At 36.9% G+C, this 18,512-nt stretch overlaps 1 protein-coding gene across 3 annotated transcripts in view; it reads right to left on the reverse strand.

The window, feature by feature from the left end:
- Positions 1-18,512, reverse strand: part of LOC114052062 (IQ domain-containing protein K-like) — a 138,516-nt gene that overhangs the window by 28,823 nt on the left and 91,181 nt on the right. For 2 of the 3 annotated variants that reach the window (XR_003570217.1, XM_027874478.1), the window contains exon 8: positions 13,729-13,840. Coding sequence is in view for 2 of the 3 variants with exons in the window: in XM_027874478.1 (XP_027730279.1) it covers positions 13,729-13,840 (112 nt within the window). In the remaining variant the exon portion in view is untranslated. Of the gene's footprint in view, positions 1-13,728; positions 13,841-18,512 lie in introns of those variants that run through there. The other variant, XM_027874479.1, reaches the window with a different exon arrangement.

The following is an 18,512-nucleotide window of genomic DNA, read 5'->3' on the forward strand; positions in this document are numbered from 1 at the left end:
ACACACACACACACACACACACACACACACACACACACACTTTAGTATAGGCAAAGATACCCTCTGATTGACTTCCTATCACCCACGATGATACTTTTTTCTGGGTGCTGAGCCAGAACTCCACAGAAATACTAAAGGGGCAATCCTGACCTGAAGGCCTGTCTTCCTTGGTGGCTTTTGAGAAGGAACAACTTCTGTGAACTGCTGGGTAAGAAAGTTCCTCACCTAAGTAGGTGCCATGTGGCTGTGAATGCATACCTCCTTTATTTCTCTGCCTTGGTTATGTTGATTCTTTCCTGATCTTAGCTGAATGAGTACTAGAGACTGAACAGACCAGGTTATGACCTTGTCAGCTTTGAAAGGTTGGACAAGACACTGACAACCAGTGCCAGGAGCAGTAGGAGCTAAATCTAGTGAGAAGCCAGTCCTCAAGAACAACCTGCTTGACTCACCCCAGCAGTTGATTTAGCTAAGATACAATGTCATGGAAGCAAGCCACACCCCCAAGTGATGCCGTGGCATCTAGGAAGCAGAAGATGTAATAAAAAATCTAAAGCACTGGGGTGGATGAAGGGAAGAAGGACCCCTTCAGCCTGCCCCTAAAGGGGTGCTACAAAAGGATTTTGTATATAAAGCTATTCCATGTTCCTGCAAATAATTTACAATGTCAATGATTTTTCTCGTATGATAACAACAAATTTTTCCCAAAGAATAATCCTTAATAAGTGATTTTTTCACTTTTGTCTCTGTTTGTGTATGAATTCATTTGGTTCTGCCTTGTTATAAGCTCAGTGTTTTACTTAAAATTGACTCCTTATTTTTTGTATGTTTACTTAATTTGTTTTTGCTCATGGTTATTACTTTTATGATTTTTTAAAAATGTGAGTGCTTTCTCTGGCTGGGGCCAACTAGTACCAAGCCTGCTATGTTCTTTTAAAAGTTTTTTTAAAGCACTCATGATTTCTTAAATTGGATTTCATTTTCATTTGAAGCAAACGAGCAATGAAAAATGCCATCCCCTGACCCTGATGTGACATGACATTTTACCATAATTTTTAGTATAAATAAAACATCACTATTTGACTAAGTCAGTTAAGAGGGTGGAATTTTAACTTCCCTGAAAAGGAAAAAAAAAAAGAGTTTTATGGGAAAAACACAGGAGGGCATAAAAACTATAAAGAAAGCTTCATTTTGTGTTCTGGGAAGAGGGAAACACTATGCTCTCATTGTAAAATCTGTCCTCTCCCTTCATCATAAGGTGATCACCTGGTTTACGGTCTTCTCAGTGTGTGAAAGAGAAAGGAGTGGGAAGGAGGATGTTCAAATTTGCATGAACTCTGTAGTCCATAGAATGGTAGAGTATACTTATAAACAGCTGGATCACTTGGCAATGCTGGTCTTGCCGCTCTCATTTTTGGGTTAGTTGTTGTGTTGGCGAGGCTGTGATCAATCCAAACGTATCTTTCCGTTCCATGTGTGTTGCTATTAGCATGTGCAGATACAGAGAGCCACAGAGTATGGCCACTTCCCGAGTCATGTTACAAGTAACCTTCCTTCCCTAGCTTCCCACACTGGCCAGTCTGGTGCACTTGGAAAGAACAGTTCTTGTTCCAGAAGATTGAAGAGTAAAGGCCAGCTGTGGACGCACACTCTTGCATGGAGATTTCAGTAATGGAGTAAGAAGAATCTTAGAGCTAGAAGAGAACTTAGAGATCATGTAACTTCATTTTACATCTTACTGATAACATGACTAAGGTTTACTGATAACATAACTAAGTTGGTCACAGAAAGGCTTACATAGAAAGACTATAGGAAACAAAATGTGACGTTACAGGAGACAGACTCATGGGAACAACCAAAACAGAACAAAACTCAATATAGATGCCGAAAAGGACAAAGGACCAAGAATTAAGCACAGACACAAGGAGGAGCAAAGACATTAGGGCAGAGAGAAGGCTACACATTATAACGGCAGTTATCCAATTGGGGTAGCTATCCAAAGAGAGACAGAAGATGAATTTGAATAAATTGAGGGTATAGGCCCAGAGTAAATAACATTGTCTAGTATGCCCCTTTCTAAATTTTATACAGGTGAGATTTGTTTAAAATTATTATAAGGGAAATACTGGTCAAGATAACTGCCTAAACAGAAGATAAACCACCCAGCTTCCACACAGCTACTCTAGCAAAAGCCCAAAGTTCACACTAGATCAAATGAAGATCAAGAAATTCAATGAGAAACTACAGTACGTGACTTCTTCTACTCTGGAACTGCACAAAAAAAATCAGCAGAAACCTCCTTTCCACCCCCTACCCCTGCAAAGCCAACATGGCACAGGTGGCCTCACAAAGTGACCAGAGATAGGACCAGGGATATGTGAAGCCTGAAAGGCTCTGTGTCTGAAGGCAGTAAGAGCTGTAGCATATGAATGAAAATATTATGGTGGCATAAGAAGTGACAAAAAATGATTTCAGAGAATCCTGGCTAGTGAAATAACCCAGAGTAAAGTGGCAGAAGCAGGAGAACAATTTATACAAGGGCAGTAACATTGTAAAGAAAAACAACTTTGAAAGTCTGAAGAACTCTGATTAGCATAATGACCAACCATGTCACCAGAGGACCAATGAAGAAGCCTGTTACCCACCTCCTTACAAAACACTGATGGACATAAGATGCAGAGACATACATTTTTGGATATGGACACTGTGTGCATATGTTTTGCTTGACTATGTTTATGTTACAAGGTCTTTTGTTTTTGGTTTTTGGTTTTTTCTTTTGGTTTTTAATTGGAGGAGGGTAGTAGAAGGGAGGGACATAAAAAATAAAGATAAAAATTAAGAGATCTGTAACATTTTTTAAAATGCACAGAAAAAAACAGAAGGCAGATCAGGAAGCACAGACAAAGAGGATAGTTTTGAAAGTAATACGTAGATTTTATTATATATATATTTTTTAAAAAAGCAATATGACAAATATTTATGGTTCCATACAAAATCTTCTCTTTGTGTTTTACTGTGCATATAAAATTTCTCTTTTTGTGTTTAAGTTCAATTTTTAAAAATGTAAATATAAGGGCAGCCTGAAAGAAAAAAGGGAAAGGAAAAAGGATTGTTCCAACAGTTTTGTGGTCTGACAATGTATTTATTGGCAGGTAGGTGGCTCAGTGGATAGAGCGCCAGGCCTAGAATCACGAGTTCAAATTTGACCTCAGACACTTATTAGCTGTGTGACCCTGAGCAAGTCACCTGACTATATTTGCCTCAGTTTCCTCATCTGTAAAATGAGTTGGAGAAGGACATGGCAAACCACCTCAGTGTCTTTACCAAGAAGAAAACCCCAAATGGGGTCACAAAGAGCCAGACATGACTGAAACAACTCAACAACAACAACAACAACCAACGTATTTATAATGAGCTTCTTTTCCTTCCTTTGGCTGCCTCCCTAAGTTAGACTTTTCATAGAGGATACCCTGAAAAACAAGCACATGTGAAGTGAACATAAAATTCCTGGTGATTTTACCATCTGGATAGGAAATGTGATGTTTTGAGTTCACACGGATAGGTAGGAGAAGGAGAATTAATATAGTCATTTTAATGAAACAAAAAAAAAAGAGACTCCACAACATCTTCTAAGCCTAACTTAATCATATTTATTAGTCCTTAACAGCTAAACAATAAATCACTTTGAAATTAATAATTCATTATAAGAAAAGCATTCTCTTTCCCTGTGAATTGCATGAACTGTCATGAGCTACAATGATGTTAGTTTCACTTCTTCTGAAACCATTCTTTGATCATTTGTCTATTGGGAAATGGCTCTTGGTATATTTGTTTCAGTTCCATATATTATATTATATTACATTTATACACATATGTATATGTATAATCTATCTATCTTAAATAACAGACTTTCATCAGGAAATATTCAATGCAAAGATTTTTTTTTTTCCTCTCAGTAGTTTCTCTTCTTATGATGGCTATTCAGCTATTTAGAGATAACTCTTATGTCCCCCTTTTGTCTTTTCTTCACTGTACTAAACTTTCTCAGTTCTTTCAAACATTGCTTATGTAACATGGTTTCCAGAGTGATCTCTCAAGTGTTAAGTAATGTCATTTTCTGTTTGAATGTACTCAGGGTAGCAGATAAATAGACCAATAAGTGGTAATGAATTCATCAAAACTAAACTCTTTCTTGGTGAAACCAGCCAAACTATTTTTCTAGATTGGGTGAAACTAAATTAAAAAAGGTACAGGGGCAGGGAGTAGGCAGAAGAGAGAGAATAAAAATGAAGGGCTTTGTAAGAAACAGATGATAATCTCAGGGAAGGAGCAAGACTTGGGAGATTGTTTCCTAAATTGATATTAAGTGAATATGTCAATTATACACAAGTAATATGTGTATTTGCAGCCATGAATATGAGAGTAAACACTCCCAAAAGTTTGTAAGACAACAGCAGAGTCCAATTATGGCAAGAACCCTTCTGGAAACAAGCTTATTTGAGTGAATTTTAATAAAACACAGATTTTGGTGAATTCATAGGTGACCATCTGTTATTAACTTAAGCTTCTTTGCTTGGTATCACGCAAACCTTTCAGCTAAAATAAATTCTGAGCATTTAAACAAACAAACAAAAGAAATGAATCCCTGAAAAGGAAAGGTTTCATTTCTCTCATCTTTCTCCATCCTTGAGATTTTTCAGACACTTAAACAGAAAATATATTCTGGATATGCAGCCTTTTGTACCCTTTAAGTGAATTCTATTAATGTGCAAATTACTGTCATCACCATGTCTCACCATGCTTAACACATAATATCTTGACTAATATCAGTGGCCTGAGGAAGATGAAAAGAAGTCAGAAGGTGGTATCATAAGAGAAGTAACATTTGCAGAAAGTGTGGGGCAAGGGTCTTGTGTTTTTTGGTTAAGGAACTAGAAAGTTCTAGACTTTGAGGAGCCTCGAGTATTAATGAGAAAGAAATGAAAGATGAAGAATATCTTCTATTTATAGAATTTTTTTCTTCTTAAGAACTCAAATCATTTTCACACGACTTCATTTATTCTCTTTCATGAGGCATCATTATCCATATTGTGCAAATCGCGGAAACAGGGGCACAGAAATTATACTAGCGGTCAAAAGTCACACAATTCATGATCTAAATGGTGGTAGGTCAGAGTAAGAAGCAAGGAGATATTCACTGGGAAATCCTGCCAGCAAGGTAGGGGTGGACATAGTACATGAGTAACTAGTAGCATTTCACTGTTGGAGACATCTGGCCAGGATAAGTGAGGGCTGTCAAGGACCCTATGATCTAGACAATTCCCAGTGTCTACAGGGAGGGAAGTCCATAGTAGTGTCTGTCTGGCTCCCTATGGCTCATCAGGATTTGGGACTTCAAATGTTCGGAGGCTAACATGAAAGTAATGTGGCTAAAAGTTGCAGCTTCTTGACCAATAAGGTTAGGTTTGCAATTGCACATCCTCATAACCAATACTGTATCAACTGAACAATATAGCTGTGGTGCCAGTGGTCCCAATCATCTTTCTCTATTCATTATTACATATAAATATTGTTACTATGAGTATATTAATAGTGTAAAAAGTATAAATGAATCTAAATTCCAAAACTACCAAAATGCCAAAACATATGTAGTGTGGCTGGGTTGCACATCCAAATTGAAGGACAACCTTAAACTATAGATAAAAGCAGTAGAATGAGTTATGGTTTATTTTTGTATATCCCAAACTTAAAAGACTTTTAATTTACTTGTTTGGGGAAAAAATAATTTCTTTTTTTTTCCTTTTAAGAATTTTATCTTCTATAATACTAGTATGTCTCTATCAGTTCAATCTTCCCTTTCAAACAATTACGGTAAATGATAAGGTCAGTGCATTGAAATATATAAAACACTAAAAAAAAAGTAAGTTCTGATATCACAGAAACACATGAACATTATTGACAATAAGAACAAAACATACATATAATTGAGTTGATTATGCTATCAAAATAGTTTATCAGTTCCTTGATACTCCTCCATACCAGTCTCCACATAAAACATGAGTACTTAACTATATAATTCATCTGAAAACTGCTGTTATCATTAAGATTTTAAATAAACTACTGAACTAGAAGGGGCATCTTGAAGCATCTTTTCAAGAGACTGGCTAGCTGTGATTCTCAATACCAGCATTTTAAAATAATTAATATGAAGCATTGATACAGGGTGTTCTAAAAGTCCTAGTGCAGTTTTGAGCTTTAATAACTTAAATGCATATTTTAAATAATTCATACGAAACAGTAGGGCATAGTGGATAGAGAACTAGTCTCAGAACAAAGAAGACCTCAGTTCGAATCCCACCTCTAACAAATAGTTCCTTCCACATTGTGACTTTCCCCATCAAGGTTTCCACATATTGTAGGTCAGCATAAGAAATTAAATGGAAATTTGGGGGGGAGTTTTGCAAAAGCCTCAGACAACACACAAGGGCCAGCAGATGACACAGAGCCTATGACCAAATACTTAACCAAAATTTTACAATAAGATACTGTAAACATCCCATAAAAGAAAAAAAAATTCATACTTCTTTGGTACAAAGGGAGGGCTGAAAAATTTTCCATGGGTTTTCCTTATTTGGTGGTGGGGAGAGGAAGTAGGGGCATGCGGTGGGTATCTTGCCCCTAACTACTTCCCCTCCCCACCTTTCCCAAGTGGCAGAGATAACTACTAGTTCTGTGATCTCTGTGCCCCAGGCAATGCTCGAAAACCATAAATTACAAAACAGGTTCCACTCAGTTTTAGGAGAGGAAGTTCCACACCAAGAGCATTCTAGGCAGATGGAAGCAGGTCTCCTTAGAAAAAAAAAAAATGAAGTATAAAAGAAGGTAGCTAAGACAACTTCCCACCATGTCTGAGAACAATTACTATTGGGACAAGTTCTGACTCAGGGTAATCTGAGGATGTCTGTATTATACCACAATTTCACTACAACTGCTAAAAATACTCTTAGGCCTCCTTATGTGCAGAAAGACTACTGGGGGGAGTGGGAAGAATTTAATTATTTTTTTTCCTACACTATAAATATCTATAAATACCTATAAATAAGCTATGCAATTATAATGGTTTCTTTTAATTTACTGTGTTTGAACAAGGAAGTGTTTAAAGAGAAATGTGGCTGAAAAATAATTTTAATTTACAGCCTCTAAACTCCATCTAACTACAGCACTAGTATTGAGGTTAGGGGTGCTGGGACCCTGAAATCACAATGTATAGGTCCTGCCAGAATGAATTTGACCCAAGGCTTCTTTCAGCCAAAGACAAGGTTTATTAGAGCATCCATCATATGCGAAGACTCTTAAGGAATCTAAGCATCTGTATCGCTAATGCAAGTGGGCCAGATTTTAAGAATCTGAGCACTTTAATGGAGACAAGATGGACCTTATATACAGAAAAAGACTGTGGGAGGGATTTAAGAGTGGCCATGTAGTTTCAGGTAACTAGAGGAAAGGTCTCAGGAAGATCTGGATGGGAGTGGCCAGTAAGCAGGGATAAACAGAATGCCTGGGACCTGGACCCCTTGGCAAAGTGACAATGGAGTCTAGATAGGATTAAGGGTGGGAAGTGGCCTGGGGTCATCTGGACATAATAGACAAAGGAGGTCTAGGTAACAGAACTGGGAGACTGAATGAAATGAAATGAAATAAAATGAAATGAAATGCCAGTTTGATAGGATTATAGCCTCAGAGACCTCCTTGATCAAGTGGGAGAATTCAAGGAGAGTTCCTTAGACAAATGGGCCCCAAATTCTTTCTGGGGTAAGGGGCAAAGGTCTCATCTTGGGCCCATACCCCATCACTAGCAGTTGTCTAACCTATTTTCAGGCACCTTTGTCACAAATCTTGGATCTAATTGCAATGTCACGTTGGCTGAAGGATTTCTTGTCAAGACCTTGCATTATATAGATTCATAATGTTTAAAATGAATAACAATTCTACAAATAGATGTATTTAGTCCAGTAATACCTGGGGGGAAGAAAACAACAAAACACTTAAGGATTTCAGCTTTGACTTGGTGGGCAACAGTTTTATCCTCCTAGTCACAATTTTGGCACAGGTCTAAAGTAGCCTTAATGCAGATCATAAAGTGTGTGGTACAGCGACTCTAACACAATTAAATTCAGAGACTTCTCAAGGTGGAAGCAAAAAGTTACTCTTTATTACAATCTCATGAGAAGGGGTGTCTACTCTCCAGGGGAGAGGCAAGGCACAAAGGACAAAGCAAGGTTATATATCTTAACGCAAACAAGAAATTCCCACCCCACCATTATCCCTTACTCCCATTGGCTGGGAGGCGGGTTTACATTCTAGGTGTGAAAATCTTTCCCGTTCCCATTGGCTGGGAGGCGGGCTTACATTCTAGTCCCGTAAATCTTTCCCATTCCCAAAGAACAAGGAAACAGGGTATAGCCAATCCAAACATACATGTCCTTATTTAGTATACCTAATGCTGACATGGCAGTGGCAATCAGGAGGGAGTTTAGGGCCGAATTCCTATAGGTTTAGGTAATTTAAACTTATGGCCTGTTTGTTCTCTCAGAGACTAACTCTAGTTTTGAGACAGTCTTTTCATCACCACCCTGAGAAGTCTTCACAGGTTATACCTCATTCAGTCCCCCCTCTTATTTCATACTGTCTGAAGACTTCTCACACCATTGTAATCGGGAGAGGGGGGTGGAGGGATGGGAAGTACCTCTAACAAGACTAAGCAGCTGTGTCTCTTGACAGAGAAGCCAAAGGAGTATTCTAGTCTTTAGTGAGCACTCCTTCCTAATATAAAAGCTTAAACTTCCCATAAGTCTCCTTCCTAATTAACCTCAAATTTGAAAGGGAAGTCTTAACAGAAGAATTTTCTCCCTTTTGATCGAATCCTCTTTACTTTTAGACTGAGTGTGATAGGACAAGAAGCTTTACCCAATGTCAAGAGTTAGCATTTGAAGAAAGAGAGAAGGAAAGAAAGAAGGAAGGAAGGAAGGAATGAAGGGAGGGAGGGAGAAAGGGGCTATCAAGCAGTTGCCTTAAAAAGAGTCCTGGTAAAAACTAAGACCAGTTCAAGATAGAAGAAAACTACAGGGTACAGATAGTCAATGCTGTGAAAAAAGATGACCTTATTCTCTAGACCTAGTTCTCTATTATCATTATTTTCATTATTAGTGAAAAGAAGGTATTATAAAGCTATCTTTTATATATGACAGATATATATAATACACATATTATATTTTATATATTATATATTGTTTAATAAGAAATTAAAAAGTAATGATAATTAGTAGCACTTTCTTTGGCATTTCAAATGTTAAGGCATCACTTTCATATCTGAAACTGTTAAAGAAGTGCATCTGTTCCACAGATAACAGACCCATGCAAAGAAATCATCAGTGGCTGAAAAATAAAGGATCATAAAATGTCACAGCTGAAAAGGGCTTTGAAGGTCATTCTGTCTTGTTGAGGTTTAGAGGTTTAGGGGTGCTGGGACCCCAAAATCACAACATGCAGGTCCTGCCCAAAAGAATTCAACCCAACCCTACTTTCAGCCAAAGACAAGGCTTATTAGAACATTCACCATATTGGCCAGACTCATAAGGAATCTGAACATTACTGAGCTATGGGCTAGATTATAATAATCTGAGCACCTTAATGGAATATACAGAAAGACTGTGGAAGAGACCTAGGAGTGGCTAAGTAGTCCTCGGGGACTGTGAGGTAATAGATTGCCAGGGGCCTGGCTAGGATTAAGGGTGGGAAGTGGCTGGGAAAGTAAAATAATGGAGGGCTAAACTAGGTTAGGGGTAACAGAGAGTTGGGAGACTGGACCTAGCCACAATGAAAGGCCAGTTGATGGGATTATAGCCTCAGGCAAAAGCCACAGATTTGGCCATGTGGGAAAGTCCAGGGTTTTTCCTTTCTGGGGTCCAGATCCCAACCCCATCAGTCCAACTCCCTATTTTATAGATGAGGAAACCAAGACCCAAGAGATGCAGTGACTTCCATTAGGTCACCCAGCTAGTTGGTCTATCTCACCAGTACCCACTGTAGCTCATTATACACAAAGGACATATAAATGTCTACTTTTGTAAAGAAACTGAGGTCACACGGCATTTTGTACTTCTGGGCCATCTCTATGCCTTACCTGCATTCCCACCTCCTTCCTACAGCAACACTGAACTCCAAACCTGGAACCTCCTTGGGCATAAATGTTCTCCTTATTTTGCCCAGTTCTGAGCTTCCATCTCCCTTCTTGACATCTCCACAACATGTCTTCTCCCCCTCCCTAAACTTCAAGTATGTTGCTGAGTGAATAAGGAAGTGATCACTCAGCAACATTTATGAAGCACCTACTATGTGCCAAGAACTGCGAGACAAAGACAAGAATGAAGGAAAAGACAGATTATCTACTTGCTTCCTATCTTTGTTCTCACTCAGTCTGAAATTATTGATTTGTCACAAGCAATACTGATGCTGTGGGAAGCATATGACGTCTCATAATGCTTCTTATTGAGGGATCTATGGACAATTAGTTGTATAATAAAGGGATTTGGATTTTTAGACAAGAGATACTAGAGTGATTTGCCATTTCCTTCTCCAGCTCATTTTATAGATGAAGAAACTGAGGCCCTCTACCCACTGTGCCAAGAATTAGAATAGAGTGGCAAATGGAGTAGCTAAGTGGTGCAGTGAATAGAGTGTCAGGTCTGCATTCATGATGACCTGAGTTCAAATCTAGCCTCAGACACTTAGTAGCTGTGTGACCCCAGGGCATATCACTTAACTATGTTTATCTTAGTTTCTTCGTCTGTAAAATGAGCTGGAGAAAGAAATGGCAAATCACTCCAGTGTCTTTTGACCTCAAACGGGGTCACAAAGAGTCAGATATGATTAAAAATGACTGAACGACAACAAGAACCTAAAAGTATACGATGCATACTTTCCAGAGAGCCACTAACAGCACACCCCTAACTAGAGGTCCTACTACATGGAGGCAGAATTTTATCTCATAGGTATCACTAAGTCTTGGTAGGGTAACAGTCCATAACTGACTACAAGATAAGCATATTTTATTCAAAAGAAACCAGATGGATAAAGGGGAGTGGCATTTTCTATTAAGAAGTTATAATCAGGGGGCAGCTACATGGTGCAGTGGAGAGAGCACTGGCCCTGGAGTCAGGAGGACCTGAATTCAAATTCGGTCTTAGACACATAACACTCACTAGCTGTGTGACTCTGGGCAAGTCACTTAACCCCAATTGCCTCAGGTTAAAAAAAAAAAAGAAGTTATAATCATGTTAGGAAATCCAGGAACCAAAGAGATAAAGCATGGTGGAGAGCATCTTGGTGAATAATAATGGAAGAAGAAACAAAAATAATTTTGTCATTGGAATATAGTATAATGACAACCAGGACAGAAAGAGGACATGAATCAGGAATTTGTAAAACAAGTCATAAGGCATGATATAAAAAGGGTGGGGAATTTCAATTATCCAAATATATTTTGGAGAGCTTTCTCTTCAAAAAACAAAGCAATCAATAACTTATTGAATTACCTTAATGATAATTATATTCCTCAAATGGTGAAGGAATGCACAAGGAGATAGTCTATTACAGATCTGATTCTCACTAATAGGAAGGAACTAGTTGCTGGGAAATGATAGGAATCTTGGGATCAGTGACCAGTCTCTACTAGAGTTTATGATAGAGATGTAGAGGAAAGCTAGAAATAGTCTGATATGCACCCTAGATTTAGGGAAAGTAAATTTCAAGTAGCTCAGAGAGGGAATAAGTAGGATTGCATAGACTAAAATTCTACAGGGGAAGTCAGCTTAGGAGGAGTGGAGAAACTCTCCAGAATGAAATTCCAAAAACAAAAAGGGAAACAATTCAGTGAAAAGGAAAAAAAAAAGTTGCCTGAAGAGACTGATGTAGATGCCCAGAGAACTCCCTAACCAAATTAGACTTTTAAAAGATAGGTAAAGAGAATAGAAACATGGGCCAGTAATAGAGAATGAACATAAAAGGGCAGCACAGCACTGTGAGGAGAGTGATAGAAAGGCTAAAGTACAGAATAAGAAAAAGCTAGCCAGGAAATCTAGGCAACAACAACATAAAAAAGTATTTTTTTTAAATTGAGAGAGCAGCTAGGTGGTACAATGGATAAAGCACCAGTCCAGGAGTCAAATCTGACACTAGCTGTGTGACCCTGGGCAAGTCATTTAACCCCACTGCCTCCACCACTACCCCCATGAGCCCCACCCCCTGCAAAAATCTATATTGAGAAAATAAGGAGGAACAGAGAAGGAATAAAACCCTCACAGTGTGGATAGGATAGTGATAACCAAAAAGAGGGAGAAAACAAATACTTCAATTCTTTTTTTGCTTCTGTTTTCTTAGTCAAGGAGAATGAATGGCCTTTGGACTCAGAAGGAAGAAACAAAACTAAAAAAAGGTTAATAGTTAATACCCATTACAAATTAGAAGATAGTAAGGAAGCAGCTAGCTACCCTTGATGAATTCAAGTCATCCGGCCCAGATGATCTACATCCTGGAGTGGGGTGGGGTTGGGGGGGGGCGGGGAACCTTGCGAGATATGATTACTGAGCCACTGTTAGTGATAGCTGAAAGACTGGGAAGTAGGAAAGGGACCACAGGACTGGAGTGCAAGTGCTGTCATACTTTGAAAATCTCCAGTGAAACCACCACATTAAACAGAATATAATTTACATTCACAAAGATGACCCAGAGATGTATTTTTTTAAAAAGGCTAAAGGCAAAATCAATTAAAATTTTGGTTGTTAAAGGTATATGCTTCAGTTGTCTGGAAAATTAACCTATCCACACTACTTTATTCTCTGCCAATACTGAGAAACTGCTATCTCTAAAAATCAAGTTGCCAAAATGCAGATAGAACTTTACATTTCTACAATGATGTGAATGGGATAAGGTGTGGCATGATCTGGAAAAATCCTTTTAATTAATTTAAAGTCTCAGATATTTTTGCATTTTACTTATCCATACAGTTATTAAAAACATTATCTCAGGTAACTAGTTCCTAGTCAGTTGTCATTTACCTACTTTATGTCCTATCTCCTTATCTTAGAATGGGTACTTTCCAAGGTCCCTTTCAGCTCTAACAGTCTATGATTTTTTAACAAATATTTCTTATTTCATATTGGCAAATATAACAACTGCTTGTCCATCCTGGGAATTGGAAAAGACTTTTTTTTAAAGCCAGAATACATTTTCCACATACATTCAATTTATTTTAAAGGGGTTTTTTTGGTGACATTTAGGAGTTCAGATTTGGGATTAGATCAACAACTCATAAAAAGTAACTTCTTAATAAGTTAGTATTGTGTGTGCTAAATGATAGGAATGCCTTATCTCACAGCCTGTAAAAGTCACCATTGGAAAGAGCAAAAGCTGTCAGCCTAACAGATACATACGTTCGTGTCTGAGTGGGAAAACTGCCAGATTAATTGTACCTCATCACCTTTATCTTTCCATAATGGGATTTTCACATTTAGTCATTCCCAAGTTGGAGTATTTGAGGTCCAGGAAGATTAATGCTGTATGAATGATCCTTTGAATTCCAGGAAAAAAAAATCTCTCTTGGGGATGGCAGAAGAGTGATACTATTGTTTGAGAATAAACAACTAGGTTCTGAATCAGGTAAAGACTGACCTTTTTTTTCTTGTTTAGCCCAGAATTCTTTCACTCTCTGATGTATGTGATTATCTTCCCTCAGTTGCTTCTGCCACTGGCGCAATTCTTGGATCTCAGGTTCACAACGAACCTAAAAAAGATCACAAAAGATTTTATTTAGTTCCTATTTGTTTCCTACCCATTTACTCATTATTAAAAATTCATTAAAAACTCTTTTCAAACATGTATTATTAACCCTTAATAATCAACAGTCTTTATGTATCCTCTCTATAAGATGTATAGACTCTGTAGCAAAGAGTTTAATATCTATTATTTAGCTCCAAGTGTTTGGTGGTCCTTTTCATTCCTTTTCATTCCTTTTCTTCTCTGTCATTTTTTTCTACCCTTCAACTTCCTAATACAGATCAGGATTCCCCTCTGCCTCTTCAGAAGCTTTTGGTTTTTTTGTTTTCATTCTGAAGCCCTGCTTTAGTAAGGAGCCATGATCTCAGTGTATTTGAATTACAATAAATGAGCGAAAGATGAAAGGTAATGTTTATAGTTGATAAGAGAGCTAATCTCAAAGTCAATAAGATCTGGGTTGTAGTTTTGTTTCTACTGGATGTGTAACTCTGGGCAAATCACTTGAATTCTCACTATTCTAGGTAGTGTGGAGTTCAAAATTATCTAATCTGCAATAAAAGAAACTGAGGTAGAGCTCTGAGTCAATAGCACTTTATTTAAGGATCCATGGTCCCTCTAATGAAGTGGACCTCAGATCTTCCTTAAGATCTGAGATGCCCTCTTTCCTTAAAGTCTTAGTTTTATAGTGCTTGCTATCCAGATGATACAGAAGAGACAAAGTAAAACACAGTCTTGTTGGTTGATAGACCTATCTCCTTCCAGGAGAACCTTCAGCTCATGCTTGCACAGATTAGCTGGTAGAAGATACCTAAATATGGGCAGAGCTGACAGTCTTTCATTGGCCCCATGTTGGGCAATAGACAGGGGAAGAGATTTGTAGGCAGCTCCTGCAATGTGAAGATAGGTCCACCCACTGGTCAAGTACTCAAGTACTCATAGGACCTATTGGCTAAGTGCCATAGGGCTGTTTTCCTAGTGAAGGGATAACAAGGGTGGAGGTACAATCAAAAATAGCTAGGGGAATTTCCATGCCATTGAGTCACCTCCACCACACTGGGCTCAGTCATTTACTCATTAGGCCTTGGTTAAGCAAGTAGATTCACTAGATGGACTAACTGTATATCAATAGACAAGTACAATAATAATAATCACTGCCCCTATGGAATCAAACTCAACTGAATAATGCTAACCAGGGGTCTAAACAAAATAGAGGTCTAAATTAATCATTTCCCACAATAGCTTTCTTAAAATTGTAAATTGCAGAGCAGGTACCAACTTGGATTGGTAGAAGGAGTTTCCTCACCAAGTTTCCTATAGCAGTGAAATTACAGATACAGTGCCTATCTCCCGTAACAAAGAGGCAAGGAATTTGTTTTTTGTTCTTGCAAAAGTTAAGACATTTTAAAATTGGGGCAGCTAAGTGGTGCAGTGAATAAAGCACCATACTTGGAGTCAGAAAGAACTGAGTTCAAATTCAGCCTCAGATACTTACCAGCTGTGTGACCCTGGGCAAGTCACTTAACCTTGTTTCCCTCTGATTCCTTATCTCTAAAATGAGCTGGTGAAGGAAATGGCAAACCACTCCAGCATCTTTGCCAAAACAACTTCAAATGGGGTCACAAAGAGTCAGACATGAAACAATTCATTTCAATGAAAATTTAGTGAGCATCCCCACAATTTCCAGTTTTTTGCCACCACAAAGAGAGATGCTATAAATATTTTAGAACATATAAGTTCTTTTTCTTTTTCCCTAATCATCTTTGGAAACAGACCTAGTAGGGGTATTTGTGGGTCCAAGGCTATAGGCAGTTTAATAACTCTTTGGACAAAATTCCAGATTGCTCTCCAAAATGCTTCAATCAGGGGCAGCTAGGTGGCACAGTGGATAGAGCACTGGCCCTGGAGTCATGAGGACCTGAGTTCAAATCTGGCGTCACGTACTTGACACTTACTAGATGTGTGACCCTGGGCAAATCACTTAACCCCATTGCCTAGCCAAAAAAAAAAAAATGGTTCAATCAGTTCACAGTTCCACCAACAGTGAATTAGTGTTCCAATTTTTCCATATCCCCTCCAACATTTGTTGTTTTCTCCTTCAATCATTTTAGCCAATCTGATAGATATAAAATGATATCTTGATTGTTTTAATTTGCATTTCTTTAGTCAATAATGATTTAGAGCACTTTTTCATATGACTATAAATTGTTTCGATTTCTTCATTGGAAAACTGCCTGTTCCTATCTTTTGAGCATTTATCAATTGGGGAATGATTCATATTCTTATAGATTTGCCAAAGTTCTTTATACATTTGAAATATGAGACCTTTATCTGAGAAACTGTCTATAAACCCCCCCCCCAATTTTCTGCTTTCCTACTGATCTTGGCTACATTTGTTTTACTTATATAAAATTTATTCATAAATTATTCACCTATCCATAAGTCTGATAGGTATTATCCATATTCTTCAAATTTTCTTGTAATATCTCTCTTTATATGTAGGTCATGTATCCATTTTGACTTTATCTTGATAAATGGTGTAAGATCTTGATCTATACCCAATTTCTGCCAGGCTGCTTTCCAGCTTTCCCAACAATTTTTAATAAATAATGAATTCTTATCCCCAAAACTTAAGTCTTTACACTTGTCAAACACAAGGTTACTATAGTCACTTGCTGTTGTAAATTGTATGTCTACCCTGTTCCACTGTTCTACCTTTCAATTTCTTAGCTAGTACCAGATTGTTTTAATAATTATTGCCTTCTAATGTAGTTTGAGATCTGATACTGCTAAATCACTTTCCTTTACATTTTATTTTAGTTTTTTTTTATATTCTTGACCTTTTGCTCTTCTAAATGTATTTTGATTTTTTCCTAACTCAGTAAAACAATTTTATGGTAATTTAATTGAGATGGCATTGAATATATAAATTAGTTTAGATAAAGTTGTCATTTTTTTTATTATATTGGCCCCACCTACCCACAATTACTATTTTTCCAATTATTTAAATCTGATTTTATTTATATAAAGGGTTGGGTTTTTTTTTATAATTTTGTTCATTTAATTCCTGAGTTTGTTTTGGCAGGTGTACTCCCAGGTTTTTTATACCATCTAGAGTTACTATCTCTGCTTGCAGGGTTCTCTTTGTAATACATAGGAATGCTGACAATTTATGAGTATTTACTTTACATCCTGCTACTTTGCTAAAATTATTCATTGTTTCAACTAACTTTTTAGTTGAGTCTTTGGGATTTTCCAAGTATATCATCATATAGTCTGCAAAAAGAGACAGTTGCATTATATTGTTTCCTATTCTGATACCTTCTATTTCTTTTTCTTCTCTAATTACTATTGCTAGGATTTCTAATATAATATTGAATAATATTGGTGAAGATGGGTATCCTTGCTTCACACTTGATCTTACAAGGATGACTTCGAGCTTATCATCATTACAAATAATACTTTCTGATGGTTTTAGATAAATGCTTTTTATATCAATTTAAGAAAAAATCCATTTATACCTAGACTTTCAAGTGTTTTTAAAAGAAATGAGTGCTGTACTTTATCAAAAGCTTTTTCTGCATCTATTGATATAATCACATGATTTTTGTTACTTTTATTATTGATATAATCAATTATGTTAATAGTTTTCCTTATGTTAAACCATCCCTGCTTTCTTGGTATAAAACTCTATTTGTTATAATGTATAATCTTTATAATAAATTGTTGTAATCTTTTAGCTAGTATTTTATTTAGGATTTTGCATCCACATTCATTAACAAAATTGGTCTATAATTTTCTTTCTCTATTTTTACTCTTCCTGGTTTAGGTATCAGTATTATTTGTTTCATAAAAAAAGTTTGATAGGACCTCTTCTTTGCCTATTATTCCAAATGATTTATTTAATTTGTTTCTATCAGTTGGGGAATGGTTGAACAAGTTTTGGTATATGACTATGATGGAATAACTCAATGGCCTTAGAAAAACATAGAGAGACTTACACAAAAAAATGAAACAGCACAATGAGCAAAACTAAGAGAATATTGTATACAGTAACAGCACTGTTATTTTAAGAACTTTGAGTGACTAAGTCATTTTTACTATTATAAATACCCAAATACAAAGGATCTGTGAAAGAAGATGTTATGTGCATCCAGAGAAAGAACTGATAAATAGATGTACAGAATGATTTTACATATGTATACACATTTGTGTCTAATGGTAGCCATCTCTAGGGTGAGGAGCAAAAAAAGCACACAAAAAATAAAGTTACATGATAACTATTATATATTTAAAAGGAATAGCAAGTTGTATATAACAGATTTGCAGTTTCATGTGCAATCATCTTTTTTTCCTATTCTACTGTGTTATAGAAACACTTGTTTTATTTCTTAAGGTCAGAATAAAATAATTTTTTTTAATTTAGTGAGAAAGAATTGTTCTGAAATTCTAAAGAAGATAAGCAAATTAGAAGAGGCCTACAATCCCCAAAACTAAAAAAAAAAAAAATCAGGTTTTGGTTCTTTTTCTTCTCTTTTCTAGTTAAAATGTTGTGACTTGTTTTGTTGTTGTTAAGAAGGAGGAATATTCCTCCCTTGGAGATGACTTCCAAGCTGGGAAAGATAGCTAACACACTGGATGACAGAGCCAGGATCCAATCAGATCTTGACAGATTAGAACTC

The sequence above is a fragment of the Vombatus ursinus genome, unplaced genomic scaffold (assembly GCF_900497805.2).
Source record: "Vombatus ursinus unplaced genomic scaffold, bare-nosed wombat genome assembly UNPS02014807.1, whole genome shotgun sequence".
Lineage (NCBI taxonomy): Eukaryota > Metazoa > Chordata > Mammalia > Diprotodontia > Vombatidae > Vombatus > Vombatus ursinus.